At 47.1% G+C, this 20,557-nt stretch overlaps 1 protein-coding gene across 2 annotated transcripts in view; it reads right to left on the minus strand.

Moving 5' to 3' along the window:
* The window catches only part of FGFR3 (fibroblast growth factor receptor 3), a 55,237-nt gene that overhangs the window by 7,228 nt on the left and 27,452 nt on the right, over positions 1-20,557 (minus strand). The window contains exons 4-10 of one of the 2 annotated variants that reach the window (XM_081999350.1): positions 15,076-15,245; positions 10,427-10,550; positions 9,816-10,006; positions 4,710-4,854; positions 1,867-2,054; positions 833-981; positions 619-740 (exon numbers count right to left, since the gene is read on the minus strand). In XM_081999350.1, coding sequence (XP_081855476.1) covers positions 619-740; positions 833-981; positions 1,867-2,054; positions 4,710-4,854; positions 9,816-10,006; positions 10,427-10,550; positions 15,076-15,245 — 1,089 coding nt within the window. The remainder of the gene's footprint in view (positions 1-618; positions 741-832; positions 982-1,866; positions 2,055-4,709; positions 4,855-9,815; positions 10,007-10,426; positions 10,551-15,075; positions 15,246-20,557) is intronic. The other variant, XM_081999351.1, reaches the window with a different exon arrangement.

The following is a 20,557-nucleotide window of genomic DNA, read 5'->3' on the forward strand; positions in this document are numbered from 1 at the left end:
TCCAGCTGAACTCCTCAGGGTGATTTTGTCTGTGCGTTGTCTGTGGTTACTGTGCGTGGGGGAAGGATGGGAAACACAGACTCATCTGGAGATGCCCGTTGAATCTCATTTTTGTCTTCCCTTTAACCTCTCAGGAGTTTGGGACTGAGTTTCTTCAACAAAGAAGAAACCTGTCAACCAAATTTGTGCAAACTCCACTTGAGCTTCTGGCATAAGATTTTGCTAGAACAGGCAGAGGAGTTTGTCAATTGAATTTCTGGAAACTCCACTTGAGCTTCTTGCATTAACTTTTGCTAGAGGAGGCAGCGCTGGCTATGGGAGGAGTAAGGAGTGGGCTGATTCACCGAGTTGGCTAGAAGTGAAGGGGGTTCCCCTTCTTCTCAGGGATGCTATTACCCCTTGGCAGAGAACTGGGTTAATTCCCATTCCCTCTTCCTGATAGGATTTGCACTTTTACGTGCTCTCCAAGGAGTCAGCCTTTACCCTCAGGCTATGTGGGTGAAGGGGAAGAAAGGCTGTTCTTGCTTTCTTCTATTGTATCTGTTTGTCTAAAAAGAGAGGGAATGAGAGGAAATCCCAGTGCACTATGCTGTTCTGCCCTCCGTAGGCTCCCCATACCTTTTAACATCTTGACAGCAACTGTGATGGCCTTGTTTGGCTTGTCCTTATCAATCCCAATCGCTTCTGCCATCACCACTTGGCCAAAACACCCCTCGCCGAGCGGCTTCCCCAAGGTCAGGCTGGAGGGAGGAACAAGCAGGCGCGTTAGTGGGTACCGGCGTGGCGACACTCCCAGGAGGCAAGAGGACCCTGACCCGGGGCGTTGACTGACCGAGAACGTGCCAATTCCCACTTGGGATCAGGAGGCAGTTCCAGCTCAGAGACATTGGCCAGCATCGGCCCGTCGCTGGAGGAAAGACGTGTAATCCGGACCAGGGGCGTGTTGGAATTCATGGAAGAGTTGGACTCCAATGACACCTGCTTGGGTAGAGCAAATGAAGTGTTATTGCCAACTGTATTCCCAGGGCAGGCAGTGCCCGAGATGAATCACTGAGGGGGTTTGAGCTATCTTTGCTCACTGACCCCTTTCTGGTAACTTCTAAATGGGGAATCTGGCTCCCCCCGCTTCCCTCCATCTGTGCAGGAATGCACTGATCTAGGCACCTGTGGTCAGGTTTTTAGCTGGTGGAAAGGCGGGACAGGTCAGCCAGTGTCCTCAAGCAGGCAGGAGGTACAATACATTCAGTTGTTCTGTCTCCATCTCCATAGCACGTACAGGCTATGGAGTGATTCCTGGCCCTGAAAATGCCCACCACAAGCTTGCAGCCAAAGCCCTGAAATCCGTTATCCTTCACTATGTGGTTTTACACGGTGCCTTGTGCTCCTGCCTCTCTGCAATTACACGCGGCAGCGCACTTCTAACTGCATGGAGAAAGGACCCTCTCCCGCCTCCAAGAGATTGGTTCAAGTCATCAGTGACCTCCGTGAAAGCAGGACCAAGGACAATTAAACGTTATCGTTGCTCCCCAAAACCCTGCTCCACCAGGGAGCCTGGACTAAACTGTTCCCCTGCAAGATGTGCTTTCTGTGGCATCCCTGGCTGCACTGCCAGCTCCTCCTGGACAAGAGCGACAGAAACGTGGCTGCTTGGGAGCTGCTCGTGAACCAGAGTCAGCTGCCACCAGCTACTGCTCCACTGGAACAGGAACAGATGAATAAAAGGGGGTTAGACTCCTAGACTGCAACCAACATATGTCTCTCTTGGTCAATGTTTTTCTGGTAGAGCTTCTCATCTAGAGAAAATTTCAAAGGGTGTGGGGGGCGACCATAGCGGGGAATAGGAATCTTGTATCTACTTTCTGTTACCTGTCTCTTGAGTGGAAATTTGGAGACTTTCTGTACAGTGGGGGTGTTCATGGCTTTTTTGTTTGGCATTTTCATCCTGCAGATAATCACAATGACCAGCACAAGGACGAAGAGAACAAAGCCAGTGCCATAACTGAGAAGGCCAGCGTACACTGAGCCCGAGTCATCCATTTCCATGAGCTCCTCGGCTGCGGGGTGACAAGAGACAGTAGTCAGGACGGGGTGGGCAGCTGCCCCCACACAACTACACACATGCAAAACAAGGAATTTGGGAAGGACTTGCTCATCTACACCAATTTTCTGAATGACTTCAGTGAGGGGACTCTCCTAGGCCAGTGGTTTTCCACCTGTGGCTGTAGCTAAAACATTAGTTCAGTTTGCCTTTTTTGGGGTAATTTTACTACCTTTTGATGCAACCCTGGGGTTTCTAAGCGCTTCCAGCCCATAGGCTGAAAACCACTGCTCTAGGTCGAAGGCATCTTCATGCGTCTGCACTGTCCCTCTGACCCAGATCTTGCTTTCCCCGCACATCCATGCCACGTAGCTGGATGCCTCGGATGTGCAAAGGCTGCAGGACTGGGGTTTGCTGCACTTTGCTGATTCAGCTTCTCCAGCAAAGGCTTCCACTGGACCAGTGCCTGTCCTGAGGGACCAAGGGACTCGAAGGGCACCCAGGGGTAAGGCATCACACAGGGAAAACGCCTCACAAGAGAAACCTGCATAATTATTTCATGAAAACTTAGTTCTGTTGGGAAGAGGCTGGAAGGTCTGGCCCAGAGAGGTGGCTGAGCTGGGCGAGTGATGGCATGAGCCCATCAGCAGTGGCTACTTGCTAGCAAGACCTTTTGGGGACCAGCAAAGCTCATCTGTTGCTCTCCCCTTGTTCCTTTCAGGACAGGCACATAGACCAGAGGAAGGGGCCACGGTGGGACTGGCTTTCTGTCCCCCAAAGGCGTGCTGCCATCAGAGGAACAGTCAGCAGTGGGAAACTTTATGATGAAGTCACGCCGGTGGGGTTAGCTCGCTAACGGCTTGTGGACATCACTGCTGCCCCACAGCAGCGTCTCCGGCAAGCAGCGGGAGCTTTGCCCCTGGCAGCAGCAGGGCTCCGAGTCGGGTCTTTGGTGGCTGTGGGCAGGGGGACATGGAGAAAGGGCTGTCGGTGACACCGGGGGCTGCTCCAGCCTGTGTGCCAGCTGTGCCGGGCCTGGTCCTGCCAAGCGGCCGTATCGTCCTGCGGGGAAGGGTTACCAGGCCTCCCGGGATCAGGCGCTACGGTCGGTGGCATGGTTCTGCCGCCCCGGCTCACACCGTCTTGCCCTCTGCTCCACGACGGCCCCTCCGCAGCACGGGCAGCGGTTTTCAAGCAGAGGTGCCCAGACGGGCTGTATCCTGCACCCCCTCTGTGGGTAGCGCTCTGAGGCCTGCTGCTGCACAGACGGCGGGCCTTCGCGGCATCTGACTTCAGTATAAAGTTCCACTTCAAGTTTTCGGGTGTTTTCTCCCTGCCTGTTCTTTGCTTAAATAAGAGGTGTGAGTTCGTACATCGTAAAAAAAAGCGTTAACAGTTGGATGAGATGGTATCGGGACATTCTCAAAATAACAGAGACATTAGTCTTCTAACCCAAGGAAACGATTTCTCATCCAGTGGATGGCAGAAGCAGAAACAGAATCAGATCAGCTGTTTCAGAGCTGGCAAATAAACAGAGAAAAGACCAGCAGATCCTACCGGCAGCAGGGTCGGGCGTGGAGGAAACCCTCCTGAGCCCCAGTAAAAGCAATTACATCCAAATCACCCGCATAGATAAAGTCAGGATTAGAAATGCCAAAGTCTTCAGTTCCTAAACACATCCCGAGATGGATGTATTTCAAGATGAACCCAAATGTGTCTATGGCTGGGTGACCCAAAGTGGGGTGTACAGGATTTTGGGTGCCCTTTCAGTAAGGGTCTATTGAACACACTCCAGGTCTGTTTCTGCACTGTCTGCAAGGCACAGCACCCATGAAATTCAATATGAATATTGCCAGTGCTTTCCTGGACCATGCTCAAGCCTGTCCCAGAGCTGGAGGCAGATTTGGCAGGTGAAGGGACAGCACAGCCTCTTTGGGAGAGCAGACTCCCCTGTTGCATATTCTGCGCTGGCTTCATTGTCATGAGAGCTTTGCACATGAAAGGACCACAAAATTGAGGTCACTCTGGCCTCAGGTTTCAAGCCCACTGCAGCTTTCATCGATCCCAGCTGGAGCAGGCAGCCTGATGCCCCTGGGAGCCAGGAGTCCTGGGCTCTCTCTACACATGACTCTCCTTGACCTTCTCTTTGAGATCGCTATCTTGGCCTGTTCAGCCGTGAAGCGGAAATAATGCTACAGGCAGGGAAGGGTGTACTCACACCATCCACTTCTGCATCTCATTTTAGGTTAAGATATGAGGTTAGACAGAAAGGTTCCGTCGTAAGACAATCCACAGTCCATGTCCAATTTAGGTGCCCTGGATCATCTGATGGGGAGGTTTTCTTCTCCCATTGGCAATGTGCAAAGACAAAGCTCCTAATTTTGGCACTTGACACAGAGGCTGTGAATACCTCCCCCTGCTACCTAGATCAAAAAACATACGGGGCACTTTCTATCATTACTGCAATAATAACTTAAATCTTGAGATGCAACACAAAATGTGTCAGCTGTGAGTGTGCAACAGGGGTCTGCAGGAAATCCCAGAGGAGAGTCCTCCCTGGATAACACCCCCTCTTCAAAGCAAGGGGTGGTCTGCAGGAACTTGGCATTTCTAAAGCAAAACATCAAGGCACCCTGAAGAGGGAAAGAGAGGCCAGCACAGAAGGAAATACCTGGTAGCACCGTCAGCCAAGCAGAGTGATGTGAGAACCCAATAGAATTCCCTGCGAGACAAGTATATTCCCCAGCATCCTCAAAAGTAACATTTCGCAAGTACAGAATCTCTAGCTCCTTATCCGTTGTGTTAACACCTGCCGTCTACAGGGGAAAAAAAACACACACATATAGAAAGAGGGAAAACAGAGAATAAGCCACATTCCCAGCAAGTGTGAGGACACCACAGGCAAATTTCAAAAGCAGATTAAGGTAGGTTGTTTTTTTTTTTCCAGTGGCCCATCTTCCACATTTATTTATTCATTCCCCTCTGCAACCTGTAGTCAAAAGCAAAAAAAAAAGTTCCCTTCACCAGGTTCTTACTCTGTCCCACTAAAGAAGCATGCAAGCAAAAGCATCCAAATGAAAAATTGCCCCCACAATATGACTGATTTTGGGTTAGTAGGGTGAGTACAGGGGGGAGGAAAGAAAGATGACAGAAGAGGAGAGAAAAGTCAGAAGGAAAGGAGAAAGGAGGGGAGATGTAGTGGGGAAAGACTCAAGTGCTGATCAGAGGAACATACAAACGTTTTGGTTTGTTAATTCATCAAAAATACGGAATTTTAGAATTTTTTAGAATTTTTTTAGGGTGGGCATCTCAAAGCCATATATTCATTACACAGCCCTGGATGCTGGCCGATTACAAGAACGTGCTGTAAAAGAACTTTCCTGCAGTGACAGCGAGCAACACAGCAGCCAAACCCTCCAGGCTGGAGTCAAACCCCAGAGCCCACGAGACTGCTGCTGCTCTTGATGTAACACACTTGTTTTCATGAGCCAATGTTGATATTTGTTTCTCCATTACTTCTCCAAGGGACAAAAATCTGATTCTATTAGTTTTACATATGAAAATCTTGAAACAGCTTGGCTTCCCAAAGCTTTGAACGTCACAGGTCATTAACATGCAATTCTGTTATCAGCACTCAATTGTAAGGAAGGGAAAGGAATAAAGGGTGAAGAGTTGATAGCAAAATTTGACAGTCATTTTATTGTGGGAATTTTTCCATGGCAATTGCTGTATAGGCGTTACATTCTTGTAAAAAAAAAAAATTAGCAAGAAAATAAGATAAAGCCATTCAGCGTCAGTTGACAAGGTATAATACAAAATGAATAGTAATTTTAATCACTAGCTTCTTAAAAATGTTATAGCTCATTCTTGCAGTTGCCAGGGCCTTGGGACAGAGTCTGTGGTTTACCTGGTTTTGGTTTGCGAATGTGGAGCCAAAATGGTTTTTCGGCTATGCCTACGAAATTGTTGGCTCTACACAGATATTCTCCTTCATCTTGTTCTGTCACATTGAACAGATTTAGGTTAGCATCGGCTTCAGCGTTTTTACTGATCCAAGACTGCAGGAATAGACAGAAACCTGAACTTCAGTAAACCAAACAATACCTCCGTCGCACCTACATCAGCTAGGATTGATCGTTCATGGCTATTTTCTTTCCAGCTGTGGCAACATCCCCGGCTCACCCTGTGGTGAGAGACCTAACCCAGGACATGGGCGAAGAAGAGAAGTTGCATTTGGCCCCCAAACCACGTGCAAGTGAACTCCCTTCCCTTCACTAGTGGCACACATACGATGTTTTTTTTTTTTTTAAACAGACCAATTTCCCACTTCTCCATCTGACAGCAGTCAAAGGCCCTACAGTTTCTTAATAACCCTGCAGACAGGAGCACCAGAGAAGGGCTTAAGCAGAGATTTGTGTTTGCAACCCGGCTCGGCAAATACTGTTTCAATTATCAGATTCCAAAATAGAATTTGGAAACAAAATATAAGCAGTGGCGGTCTGAAACTCGCTGCTGACTTTGCCTTTCAGAAATTAGCTGTAATTTTTTCCACTGCTTATAGGAGCCTCTTCTTTACTAAATAAAGTGGTGCATATAAATCAAACAAACTTCAGACTGTTAAGCAAGGGTTTTATTTATCTTCTTCCACGCTGTCACAAGAGCACATCAGTTTGTTCCCTAAACAGTTGTTTTTATTTTGGTTGAAAATGCACAACTGTTTTGGGCGGCCCTAGAAGTAGCCTAGGGAAAGTCTAGGAAAAAACAGCAGCTTCAGTTCTGGAAATGAAAATAAAACAATTGGTTTTCTCATTTTTTGGTCTTACGCTCTCCAGTCCAGCCTCAGTGCCTTCGATTTCAGGGCCTGATCCTGCCAGTATGACTCGCAGCCCATTAAAATCAATGGGGCTGCCAGACCTGACAGGTTATTAGGAACCGAACCCAGAGGTGGCATCAGAAAGGAGCCCCAGTGTCCATGTCTGATGACAACCACCACCGGTTTTGACCTGACCTCATCTCAAGAGCTTATGTGCTGGCAAGTTTGCCTCTCCTGGCTAGTGGGGAAACGTGCCTGCCTGCTGTTGCTGCCTTGTGTATAATTAAATCGGGCATGTTTCAATGCAGAACACACAATTTAGCCTTTGACAAAGCTTGGGCACAGTGTTGCCAGCCCCCCCGCCCGTAACTGGAATGCATTTAGTGCTCTTCTGCGAAGAAAAAGGGGTTTCCTTTGATCACAAATTAGCCCAGGCTTTCAGGAACTGATGCAGGTGATGGCTTGGTTTTGTCAGGCTGTTTAAAAAAAAACGGGTTGGAAGTACAGCATTCACTTTATCCATCTGGACTGGGTGGGTTTTGCTCCCCCCTCCCATTTAGATGTGAGGGGGGAATTTCATGTGCTGGGCACATCCCTGTCCCCCTCCGTCTGACGGAGACCGGGATACTCCCCATGCACAAACTGCTCCACAGCAGCTCCTACACTCCCCAAAATCTCCTGAAAGCAGGAGGGAAGGGCATTTTTGATAAAAAAAGCCTTATCTCCGAATAGCACCATAGCACTGGGCAGGAGAGAGCCTTTTCTAAAGCAGCTGCAGGCAGGGAAGGGCTGTTACCAGCGCCCTGCTCCAGCAGCACGGCCAGGATGCCGGGGCAAAGCAATAGCACCGCGTGGCAGGACGGGAACGAGTCCATAAAGCCAACGGACCGGCCCCAAGATAGCAACGAGATCATTTTATCAGAGCTTTATTTTTAAAAAACATGCACACACACATTAAAACTAAAAAAAAAAAAAAAAAAAATTCCCTGCAAAGCTGGGCCTGATACAGCTCTACGGAGGCCCAGAGTACTGGCACACAAAAGATGCATCCCAAAATGGAAATGCTCCGTGCCCCAGCGCTGACTGATGCCGGCATTAATACAATTCAAAGCATTCCTGATTAACCAGAAGTAGTAAATAGACGTGTGCTGGTCCTATTCAGCAAAAAAATAAAACCAAACAAAACTTGTGCTTTCAAACGCCTGCCTGTGCTCCCCTTCGAGGAATGTGGAGCCTTTGCTGTCCACAGAAGAGAAGGTATTTGGCAATTCTAATTACCTAGCCACCCCAGTGCCGCTCCAACTTAATTTTAAAACACTATTTATACGAACTATTTATATGTTCTTTGCCACAGCAAAACGGGAGCTTGTGCTTGTGACACAAGGCACTGTTCGCAGCAGCTCTGCAAACTCCCAAAAGGTAGCACTTTATCCCACAGGGACCACACACAGAGCTCGGAGACTATACTAGATGGCATGTGACACAGCCAGCTATTCAGAGCTTGGTACTGGGCTGTGAAACCAGGGGGAAATTCAAATATGCATAAATTCAAACACATTTGGAGTGACAGCGAGAAAATAAAAAGTTTTATCAACTCGCGAGAAGCGTTTGTTGCCAATCCTGAAGAACTGTCTCCAGCCATTTCTTCCAACCAATCTGTTATTTCAATCTGTGTAATTATTTCCAGGGTCTCTGGCTTTTATTATCATATATCTGGCAGAGTTACAGTTTTGTAGATGCTGTCTGATAAGTGTTTTTTTTTTTAACTTCATACAAAGAGAAGGGTGTGTGCAGCAGGACGTGCACAGGGAACGTCCACGCACAGGACAACCCCTCAGCTTGGAACTGCAGGACCAAAATCTGCTTTCAGCTATAACTGCAGAGCCAGGAAAACTGCATTTGGCCCTATATATTTTAATAAATATCAACACAGGACGCCTTTAATTATTAAAAGAAAAGAAAAAGGATTTTAGAAGTCCAATGTGCTTTTCACTCTCTATTCTCTACTTCTTATATTTGCATAGGTTGAAGGGAAACCAGACCCACTGGCTTTGTTCTGGCTGTAATGTGAAGTTCCCTTTCAAGAAAGCGTTTTACCAAGTAGAGTCTTACTAAGTGACTTTTTGCTCACTAAAAAAAAAGGTTTTCCTGAGCACAGATAACAGCAATGCTCACTAATGTTCATGGCTGGAACAAGACTATCTGGGCTCTCAGGTGTTGGTAGTTCAGCACTACTTACTATGTGCACACTGCAATGTGTTTACTTGGAAAAGGGAAGAATGTGTTTTAGTTGTGAGCCTTTTATATTATTAAGCCCAGAAAATACCTCTATTGAAGCTGCAAAAAAAAGGTTATTTTTACAATTGTAGGTCAAATGCAATCTGACAGCTTCTCTTTTATTATGCTGCATTTCTCAGAGTTGCCTCAGCTCTTACAACTACTTAGCTTATCTGTGCCACTACAGTAGTTGTGTTATCTCTGGCAAACAGAAGAGTCTGGAACATCAACTTTAGGACACTTTTGCTGTACCCCCTCCAAAAAGCAGAGTATTCCACTGCACGGGCTTAAAAGAAAGAACAATCCCAACAGCTGTGCTTGGCTTATTCTCATGACTTTTTTCTTATAGACACAAAACAATTACAGAAAATGAGATCTCAAGCTCCCCAAAATCTGATTTAAGTAATGATTACCCTTCCAGGAACTGTAGCATTGAACATGTTTTGTTGGGAATTTCCGGTTCGCATTGCACTGCTAGTTATAGTGCTTATTTATAAACATGTAAACAAAGTTTATGGCTTCCATTGATGGTAAGCACCTTTACTCAGTGCTGATCTCTCTTGCCATGAGTATGGCAGTGGGTTTATTTGAGGAGCATCCCCACAACGTAGCTGCCGCCTCTGTAACACCGAGACCAAGGCAGAGGAAGGACTGTCTTGAGGATGCGAAGAAAGAGTGCGTACCAACCTTCAGCACTGTGACATAGGGTGTCCCATCGGGTCCATATTTGCTGCCGTTGACTTCCACATGTTTCAGCCACTGAATGTGAGGCTGGGCATCGCTGTACACCTTGCAGAGAAACTCCACATTGCTCCCTACCACCACAGTCTGGTTGGCAGGGAGCCCTGCTTGTAGAATTGGTCGGTGGGGTGACCTTTCTGAAGAAAGAAAAGAGAAGGAAATCCTAATTTACCCATCCTTCCTCCAGCAAGGATTCTCCTCTGAACCCTTCATCTCCTGGCTTTTCAGCAGAAAGGGTGCAGACTGGGGTTGTCCCACCTAGGTGTCCTGGCCACCCCTCTACCCAGTGCTTCTCAAGCCAATCAGGGAAGAACCGCCTGGGAATGAAGGAGGCATCTCAGCCTGCCATTCCTTCTGGTCCTTCTGTAGACCAGCTAAGTAATATATTGATCACAGATCTGAGGCTGAATCGTTGGCCCAAGGAAGCTTGTTGGCTTCAGAAGGTGCATGATCCAGCCCTTTGGGAAAGAAACCAAGCTCCTGCTTCCCATATCCCATCATGTGCTTGTTCAACATCACTACAGATCAGCTGTTGAGGGAGAACAGTGAAATCTCACCTAATACATCAAGCTGGTATGTGTGCCTAATATTGCCATATTTGTTCTCCACAACACAGGTGTAATTTCCTCGGTCTGATGGCACAACACTCTCCATCACCAAGCTCCACTGCTGGTGTCGCAACTAGAAGGAGAAAAGAAACCATCAAGCCTGTGGTCAAGTGCCATCATCACCAGACCATTCAAACCAGTGAACAATCAGTGAACTTCCACATACTTGGCCAGCATGAACAGACCCCAGAGTAGGCCTGAACATCACAGGGACCCATTTCAAGGGTCATTAAAGGCTTAATGTGAAAGGGAATTAAGACCAATGCAAGAACAGTGCAACACAGTGTAACATGCTGAGGTTACAACACTCATTAGAATAACAACTTCAGAAGGCATCAGCTAAGATAACTCTGATCCACTGGTCCCCTCTGACAGACCACTCTGGTTCAGAGACTCTGTCAGCTCAAAATACCGTACTCCTGTCTGCAGACCTTTACCAACTGCTACATATAACCCAAAAGATGACTAGAAAACAATGAAGATCATACTTCTTCTCCCATCTATAACATATTGGAAAGATGTGTGCTATGGAGGCAACAGGGCATGGCATCTGTCTGAACAGAAATGGGCATCTACAACTAAGTTAGTCCTCTAAATACCCTGTAAAAAACAGGAGAAAACATGCCCAGCCTCAACTGTGGTCCCTGGGATGCCTGGTCAGCCCTTCTCTTTTGGCACCAAGTTTTATACTAGTTGGTTTTCTGGATATGGCTCATGTCCAGAGTTCTTGGTTGTTCAGTAGCAGAAAGGAAAGCACAACCCATGTCTCCACCCTGACCTGTTGCCCTATGCTCCCAGCTAGAACGTTTGTTTATAATGAATATAAGGGAAATAACGGACATGGAAAGCAAATCTTGAATTAATACAGAAAGCAACCAACACTAACATAGATGACTTCAGGATGCATAGCGTGTGAAAGGTCTCCAAATCTCTGAATATTAATTTGATGCCTTCTGCTGCCCAGAGCACAACATTTAAGTTTATTAAATATTTTGAAGGTGACTCCAAGGACACAGAAGCAGGAGATTACAAAAATGCTGTGCTACAGAATGTCAAGAGCTGATGGGAAAAACAAGGGTGTAATTGCTCCTGGAGGTTTCTTACTGCAGCAGGTGAACTCAAAGATGAAGTCATTTAACCTCTTCTGCTACACATAAATTGCATCCACATGCTTTCCTTTAAAGGGCCAAGCTGCAATTAAAGCCAGCATTTTGCAAAGAGAAGGTTTAAAGTCATAGAACTAGACAGCTAAGTTGCAAGATAAGCAAGCAAAAGCCATTTGAACAAAGCCTCTCTGCATCCCTGGGACCAGCACTGCTGAGCACCCCACTTTTCAGAGACCGCTGAATATAGCATTTCCTTTCATTTCAGGTTATAGGTAATAGGAGGCTGTGGCTAAACAGTCTGTACAGAAATCTCAGTTGTTGCAGACGTCTGGTCAGGTCTGAGTGCACCCTCTGCCCACCCAGGACAGCACAGATGGAGGAGCTCAATGCAGAACCAACATCCCACTTGGCGCATCTCTGTAACAGCGCGGCAATTACAGGGTAACAGGAGCTCTTGAGAACACAGAGCCCGGACCCTGAGTTCACAGCTGAACATACCAGACTGCCGAGGAAGTTTCAATGCAAATTTGTGGCTGTTCGGTGGCTCATTTCCATACTGGCTTGCCTCACAGTTGTGTCTAAAGATTTCATTTAATCCACTTTCCAGCATTGCAAAGCATTTGCCTCTGGAACCCCCAGGACTTACTCCAAGGAAAGGGGGCTCCAGATACACAGATGACTTCCTGGTCTGACCCATACTATAAAATCAAGTCTAAGTTAGGTGTTTTACTTAGGATGTTGTTTCAAAGACACTTTGATGACACTTCCAAGTAACTTCGCTTTGTCAGGTTTGTGATGGGGACTTTGGACTCTGAACAGAGAGGAGAACCTGGAGGGCACAGACTCATGGGGCAGAACTTGTTTGGAAACTCTTCTAGAAGCAACAAGATACTTTTTTTCTAGGTTGAGACTGGTGTCTAGATTTAAAGGATAACAAAAAGGGGCGTTCCCAAGTTAGGATAGTTGCCGTATTCGATAAAACACCAGAAATGTGAAGCGACTTAGTGCAGGCATTAATCAAGTCGGTGAGATACTGGAAATCCTTCTGGTTTATTTGGTGTTGTCATTTTTGGCTCCTTGAGAAACAAACATTTGCAGACACACTTGGAATCTCAGTCCGTGTTTGCCAGACTGGTATGCAAGTCAGTGCAATGGTCTGGGGAAGGGATAATCCTCTATCTCCCCTCCCCCTCGATCTTCCCTTCTAGGGTCATTTAACACACACAGGCTTACGATATTAGAGATTCCAACAAGGATTTAACCATTAATGCTCTTTGGAAAATTTCATATGATAAGTCATATGAATTTCTTTTCTCTAGCAGTTAGAGATGAACTGTAACAAAACTAGGTTAGCCTGGGCTTCATGTTTTCAACACTCGCCCTTCTCTCTTGCAGACTTTACACTGGGCAGTCACACGGGATCTAAATGCCATTTGCAAGAGGCAGAAGTGGAAGAGTGGTCAGCCTTCATCTGCTGACCATAGACCTTTCACAATCAACGTCTAAACTCTTCCACATCCTGAAAACAAATGAGAACATTCCCAGCTCAAGGATTTCTGGGTTAAGACCAGATCTCAAGATGAAGTAAGCCAACCAAACTCCGCCAGATCTGAATCTTGCCCATTCTTTTCAAGCTGCCTAATCCTGTTATAAAGCTAAGTTGTAACAGGGAATTTAAATCGTAAATACACGAGATACTGGGCAGGTTTTCAATCTTTTTTTCTTGTCAAATTGCAGCTGCTATCTACCGATATATTTGTACTGGAGGAGATGTACATTAGACTACGTACATCTAACTGCAGCTCAAGAGCAAAAGCAAGCAAATAAGGGAAGAAAAATTACAGAGAGAGAAAGATGTCTTTATATCAAGAAAGGGACAAAGAACTACACCTAGACAGATAGAGAGCTTAAACCAATCTTGCTGTAATTGGCCTGACATTGCCTTCAATAGCTCTTTAAGCATCAGCTTGTTGCTGGAAGGTGCCCCTAGAGAAACAAAGCACAGCGATGCCAAGACTCACTACCATGTTGCAGAGGATGAAACGTGTCAATTTAAACTCAAGGATAGATTAAAACCACCGGGAAGTGGGTAGGGGAATTGCTTTCAGCTTTATTTTATTCCGCAAGCATAATTTAGTGCAACTCATGTCACATAGTTTTGTAAAAAGCCGCTTGAAGGGTGCACGCAAGCCTGAAAACACTTAATGATGATCCTTACAGCCTGCAATTAGTAAAAGACACTTGTGCTTTGTGAATGTTATCTGCCGTAAGGCTGTTTACCCACATGAGTTGCTTCCCCACTTCTTTTCCCCCCTTAACTTTTCAGAAGATCTAAACCTGAGTGTGTCCTCAGCCTGGTCCAGGCTGAGCTTCAAAGGCTTCACTGAAGCAATCACAAAAGGCTCTTTCAGGACCGGGTCTGAGCTAACAGGAAAGAAACAGCCCAAAACTGTGGGGAGGGAAGACTTTTTTGAATCCTTTTCTGGTTTCTGAAGCCTGGCCCTCTTTGCATGCCTTTCCAAAATGCTACAGATGTGGCAGGCATCAGCATACAGCTCTTGAGCGTACTGATGAAGGTGCCTTCCTAAAAACCACCTTCTCTCCATAGCAGTAGCCCAGGGATATGCCAGGGCTGGCAGAGTGCAGGCGAAAATCACTGCTCAGGAGTCCTTCCTGCTACACTGACTTTGTTATAATCACCTGCCACCAATTTTATCTCCCCAAATAAAACCAGAAAGAAGTCTGACTCAAGAGGACAAAGTAGTAACAACAACAACAACAAAATCAGAGCAGAGCAGATTTTCCTGATAAAATCCTGCCGTAATTTGTCATATAAAGTAGCACAGAAACTTCTGGCTAGTTAAATAATTTGAGTGCAGTGGGGTTTTGTGTCCCTTAGCTCTACCTATTAACACAAGCCAGAGCATTTTCCAGAACACCTTATGGTAGAAAGGAAGGAGGGAGAAGAAAGCAGCCAAGGAGCAGATGCTATTACTCTGGCTACAAGGGTATCCAACACCTGACCGAGGGTCAGGGGTTTATACCACAAGAATGTTAATGACCACCAGCACGACGGTCCAGGTCTTTGTTGAGGTCCTTCCTATACCTTCAAAAGATGGAAAGTCGGTTTTCCTTGAAAACTGGGAGAAGCTACAGCTTGGTCTAACACGTCTCAATGCACTGGGCTGATCTCCAGAAGTTAGGACAGAAGTTTTTGCTCCTGCTTTCTCATCACTGTCCACAACGACACCATAAATCCAGCCTCATTTTTACCTAGTCCCTGAATGACCACTATAGGCAAACTCAGAGGGAATTAGCCCTCAATCCCAAAGGACAACAGCCCTTTTTAACACTTTGGGGCAGAGACACCCCCACTCCCACACAGTCGGGACCATGCTCTTACACGTACCAATGTTATCACTGTGAAATACCACTTTATACATTTCTACAGTAGAAAACTGACAAGAACGGAGATCCAAACCTAGGCCTTACCTTGATGCCCCCAATCCTATGCTCTCCCTTGAACTCCTTGCCGTTTTTCAGCCAGTAGATGGAAGGAGTTGGGTTTCCACCTGCCGGACATCGGAAACGAACAGTGTTGGCGGCGGGAACTGCCAGCAGCTTCTTCTCCATCTTATCTGGCCGGGTCCAGAAGGGGACACCTGAGAAAGGAAAGACCAAGTTGAACAGGCTCATTTCTGCTGCCGAGGATATCAGCTGGTGAGCAGATGCCTTTGAGGAGGCTTTGGCATGTGTGGAGTGACAGTTAAATTGCTACCTGCTGCAGTTAAGATAAATGACACAGAAATGCTTTCCAGCTAAATGGCTCTCATAGATGTAGACAGGGTGTTTGCATTTTAGGTTTGTGATGAAAGGTTCACGACCAGGTTCTTGTCTCAGTAATGCCAGTATAAATCTAAAGTAGCTGCTTTTAAATCAACAGGGAGAGTTATCCCAGATCGGGATGAGAATCTGGCCTCAGCATGTAAAAAGATACAGATGTACCTTCAGGACAAGAGTAGCCAAGAAGTAGGAACAGCAGAAAGATGTTGGAACTGTAAAAAAATGTTGATGGGCCAGCAAGGGAGCAGAGAAAAAAGCGTTAGCTGAGTGCATTGGAAAACTTTGCTTCTCAGTGAGCACAAATGTAGTGCAGCCTCCTTAACGGGAGGAAAGAAAAAAAAAAAAGCCAGTGCCAAACTGGTTTATCATGTTTATGTTCTTTAAGTACACGTGATTTTAGTTTTAAAGATTCATGTTACCTTTGAACAGGGATAAGTCTTAAAACACCAGCGTTAGCATGAGATACTTTTTTATAATCTGCCTCAAGTACAGTGATGTTTCTTGGCTGTGTTACAAACATTACATATTAACTCCAAATTAAGGCAGCAGCAGCAGCAAACTCATTATGCTGGGAAGAAAGAAAGAGAAAGTTTTTTTAAAAAGCCTCCCAAGCTTTCATTTCTGCTTAAGGAAACACTGCAGAGATGCACACGGGGTGTCTCCCCTGGCATGCCGGGGCCGCATCCATGCTCCACACCAAGGCCAAAGGGAGATGGGGGCAGACAGCGCCTGGGCTGCAAAATAGCGAAGAGGCCAAGGAGTGCAACAGGCATCTCCTCCAGATGGGAAGGAAGCACCCACAGACGCAGAGTACCCAAACCCACTGGTCGCAGTGACCTGTGTGCTTCTGGCCAAGACAAACTGAAGGTGCTGGTCCTTCAAGAGCTGCCTTGGAGAACATGATGGATGCCAAGGCTGTCAGGAAAGCATCGCTGCTGGCCTCTCCCGCAGCGGTGACGATGCTCAGAAACACCACCCAGCATCACAGCCCCACCCCAGTGCTACTTGGAAGCCTCTGCAATTCCCTTCCCCTTAATGACAAGGGTGTACGAAGTTCTCCCTCTTGTTGCACCCTTCCGAGATGCACCCAAGCTGCTCCCTTTCTCCAGCACTCCCCCATACACGTAGCCCCGACGTGTTTGGCTCCACGAGACCCATCCCATTGCAATTCCAGGTAAGTCAGTGATGACCCTGCCTCGGTCTAAGTCCCCAGCATCCCCCATGCAGCCTCCCTGCTGCATTTCAGCTCCAAGGATTTTGCAGGCCAGGTCATACAGCTCCACCAAGGCAATCCATGCACCCGCTGATTTTTAGCATCTGCTAACGCTCCCCACATGGTCCCCTCTCCCTGTGGCTCCTTGTGCAGCCGATCTGGCCACGAGGAACCGGATGGCAGGGGCTACATGCAGGAAGCTCTCCGTTTGCTGGAGACGGCCCCACTGGGCGCATCGCTCTCGTGTCTCATCTCTTTCACACCTCTGCTGCCGGGCGGCCAGATATAGGGGCCTCAGTAACGCTGTCCCAGGGAGGGAAATCCAGTGCTGAGGGCTTGCATCTGCCCTCAGACTGCCTTGCACAACACGCCGCGATGCCTGTCGGAGTCAGCCCTACATATCAGAGGGATCTGGTGCTCACCCATGCTGCGTACACCTCATTTTTTAAACAACAAAACTGCTTAAGGCCCTTTTCGTGCTGGGGTGGCACCGGAGCAGGAGTATGGCTGGCACAAACAAAAGCAAAAGGAGGAATCCCTGCAATTCCCGTGCTCCTGCAAAACCCTGGCTACAGCAAACTTCGCTGGGAGCACACGGCACATCAAGGAGAGGCCTCAAATGCTACACAATAATGGGGGCTAAAGCGGGACACCACGTAACCATCTGCCTTCTGATATCTAAGCTTAGAAAAATGGGAAAGAACTGCACAAAAAGGGGGGAAATATTAAAAAAAACCAGAAGAATGGATGAAGGAAGACACTGCTATCGCATGCATTGGGAAGGGCAGAGACCAAGCAATGGCTGGGCACAAGCCCAGGCAGCAGCAGGGGGCTGAGTCTGGAGGAGGACAGTTGGGGTGGTGTTGAGAAGGATAAAGAGGAGGGAGCTGCTGAAACCATGTTGGGAAACATCTGGGCCTTCGTTTCCAAAGCACGGGCTATTTTCTGGCTGAACGCTTCCTTTTGGCAACACACCCTGATTTCCTGGGACTTTGCAGGAGGGTAACAGGTCTACAGGGGAGAGTTCAGGAAAAGGCCAGGCATGGACAGAAAAGTCCTCCGTTGCCACAGCTAAGATAGGCAGCCGAATAACCTGCTTTTTGTTGTTTGATTAACATATCTGCCTACAATAAATCCCATTTTATGGTGTGGGTGACACTTACCCAGGCACGGGGGTGTAACTAGATTGCACGGTAGCCTCACCAGGACTGGGCTCGTCCTTCCACTGTGCTTTTGGGGTGTTTTCCCCCTTCCACACCAGCTGTGCCTGCTGCAGGGCGACGTTTCACCACGTTTTCTCACTCAAAAGAGTCTGAATCTCACAGGAGACCCATCAACCCCACTGGCTGCAAATTTTGCCACTGAAGCCATGGGGGATTTTGCCATCGGACATCAGAGAGGAGTAGGACGGGGCCCAGGAAAGTTTCCAGCCAGGGATATTCTCCATAGGGAGCTAAGGCAGAACCCGCTCCTCCCTCCTGCAATTAGACATGGCTCCTTCTCTGCGAGCCTCCCCTCCGTTTGAGTGCTCTTCCATGCGCTTTGGGGCTCGCCAGGACCGGGCGCCCCTGGATTAACGTGCCAAGATTCAAACAACCAGGGCATCACTCTCAAGTTGAACTGGAACTGGAAGAAAGCATCTACACATTGAAAACGGTGCCTTTGTTCTCACTCGCAGGAGCAGCGAACAAAACATCCCTGCTTTCGGTTTGCTGTGCCCCTAGAGTCCTTTCATTACCGCTTTTTAAGGGGGTGAAAATGTTGCTAACTCTTCGTTTCAAGCAAAGCTTGCAAAGCTCCAGAGAGTTTTAGGAGTGAGGAAGGAGGAAGGATGAAAGACAGGAAAAGTTTCTAGACCTGCTCTCTCCAAATTAATTACGAGCAACGATTCTACATGTGCAGGTGTGAAAAAAAAGGGACCCACAAACATTATCACCAGCCCTTTTCCATCATCAAACACTAAGCCTGACGGTCCGTTTTGTTCATCAAAGACATCGGCCACCCATCCGACTGGAATGACCAATTAAAAAAAACCGAGAGCGATACTTGGAATAATTAATACAGCCGAGCGCTCATTTAGCAATTAGGAGCTGCCACAAAATTCTGCAGCAGACAGAATCAACCCTAATTGTGTAATTTCCCCATCTGACGCCTCCGAGTACACAGCCAGATTTAATTGGAGATTATAGGGGCTCTTTGAAGGTGCTGGGGCTACGCAGCGGGGGCTCCAAACAAACAGATACAGAGAGGTAGGGAGCACTGGGGCAGAAGAGCAGTGTGTGAAAAGGGAGTTTTGTTTTTGTTTCAGGGCCAGGAAAAACAGCTGTAGAGAACAGAGGTATTAGAAAGCCCCTTTTTGCCAAGGCGGATCATGGTTTGTGACAAGGCTGCAACAAACGGGCCGGTGATTGGAAGCTGCTGAAGTTCCTCTTTCTTCTTTTCTGCTGCCCGTCCCTCAGAGATGCCCCATTTCTGTACTGCTCTTTGGAGATGGTGCTTAAAGGAGGGTGAGCAGAGCAGGGCACTCCACATGGAGGACCCGTCTCTGTGCTCTCCAAGGGTTTCTGCAGCAAATGTTCATTTCTTTTAGGACAGATTTCCTCACATTCTCTTGCCTTGGTATCTCCAGCTCCCACTGTTCAACAATCTTGGGTGAAAACCCCCAAATTAACAAGATTGGCTTCAAACTCATCATGCTATTAGAATCAGCTCTCCAAGCTCTTCTTTATAAATATGAGCATAAGAAACTCTCTTGAACAACACAAGTAAGCCAGAAAATTCACATATCATCGCAAGGGGTTTTTATTCAGTGACATGGCAGTGTGGTAACACACAATGAGCCAGACCTGGATGGATTACCTCTCCCTAAATATGAATAACTACTGGTTACATTTTTCTCTTGCATGAAGGTGTGTTTATTGCCTTCACTTTAGCTACTGACCATGGTTATGTCTGATGGCCAAGCAGGGGCTCATACATCCCAACAATAGGGTATCTTTTTGCTGCAGTAGATGGTGGACACAGGTCTTCAGGCTGTCCACAGGACATGGCACTAGGTATACCCACATGTCCACCTGCCTGGGATGGTCCTGCAGCCCATCCCTGGAGGGATGTCCCAGTGGCGGCGGTGCCGGGGTTAACAACACAGCTCCCCAGACTCAAAAGATCTGTCAAGGTTAACTGAAGGGTCTCACATCAAACAAAGCAACACAAAGCACATCCATGTCACCACATGCCATGAGGTTTCACTGTGCTGGCATGTTAAGCTAATCAACCGTTTTTAAAGCAGAAGAGAATCCAACTTTTTATAATGAGACCTTTAAGCAAAGACAGCGGTTACCTTTGGGTCTAAAAAAAGAGACAGCCTTGAAGTCATGAAGACCCAGAATACAGGCTATAAATACATGTGGCGAAACGTGTTTTCCTTTTCAGTGAAGAAAAACGTGTCTTTCTGTACCATAAACCCACTGATGTTTTGTGATACCTGTTGCTAAGAGATGGAGTTTACTACAAACCACATAAAAAAAGTACAGAAGGATTAATTGTGCTCATCAGAAGCTGGTCTGCAGCAGGAATAAATTCTGACCAAACCCGACACTCGCTAAGCCTCTACCAGGCTCCGACAGGCATCAGGAGCCCTGAGCACCTCTGCAAAGGTGCTTGTCACCTTGCAGGATCTGGCCCTTAATTAAAAGCTATCAGAAAGCCACTAACTGCTGCCGATGGGTCGCCTGGCACTGTAACTCACCATTACTGCCCACATACTGCACGACACAGCGGTATGAAGTTATTACAGCAGAGAACCTGTTTTAAAGAGTCCTGCATGTCCAACGCTACGGGCAGGAGAAATTTTCCAGTCATGTTGAACTTCTGCCAATGTACATAGCTGATTGGGAGCTCAAATGCAAGACATTTATT

The sequence above is a fragment of the Phaethon aethereus genome (genome assembly GCF_964289735.1).
Source record: "Phaethon aethereus genome assembly, chromosome: 4".
NCBI classification, from domain to species: Eukaryota; Metazoa; Chordata; class Aves; order Phaethontiformes; family Phaethontidae; genus Phaethon; species Phaethon aethereus.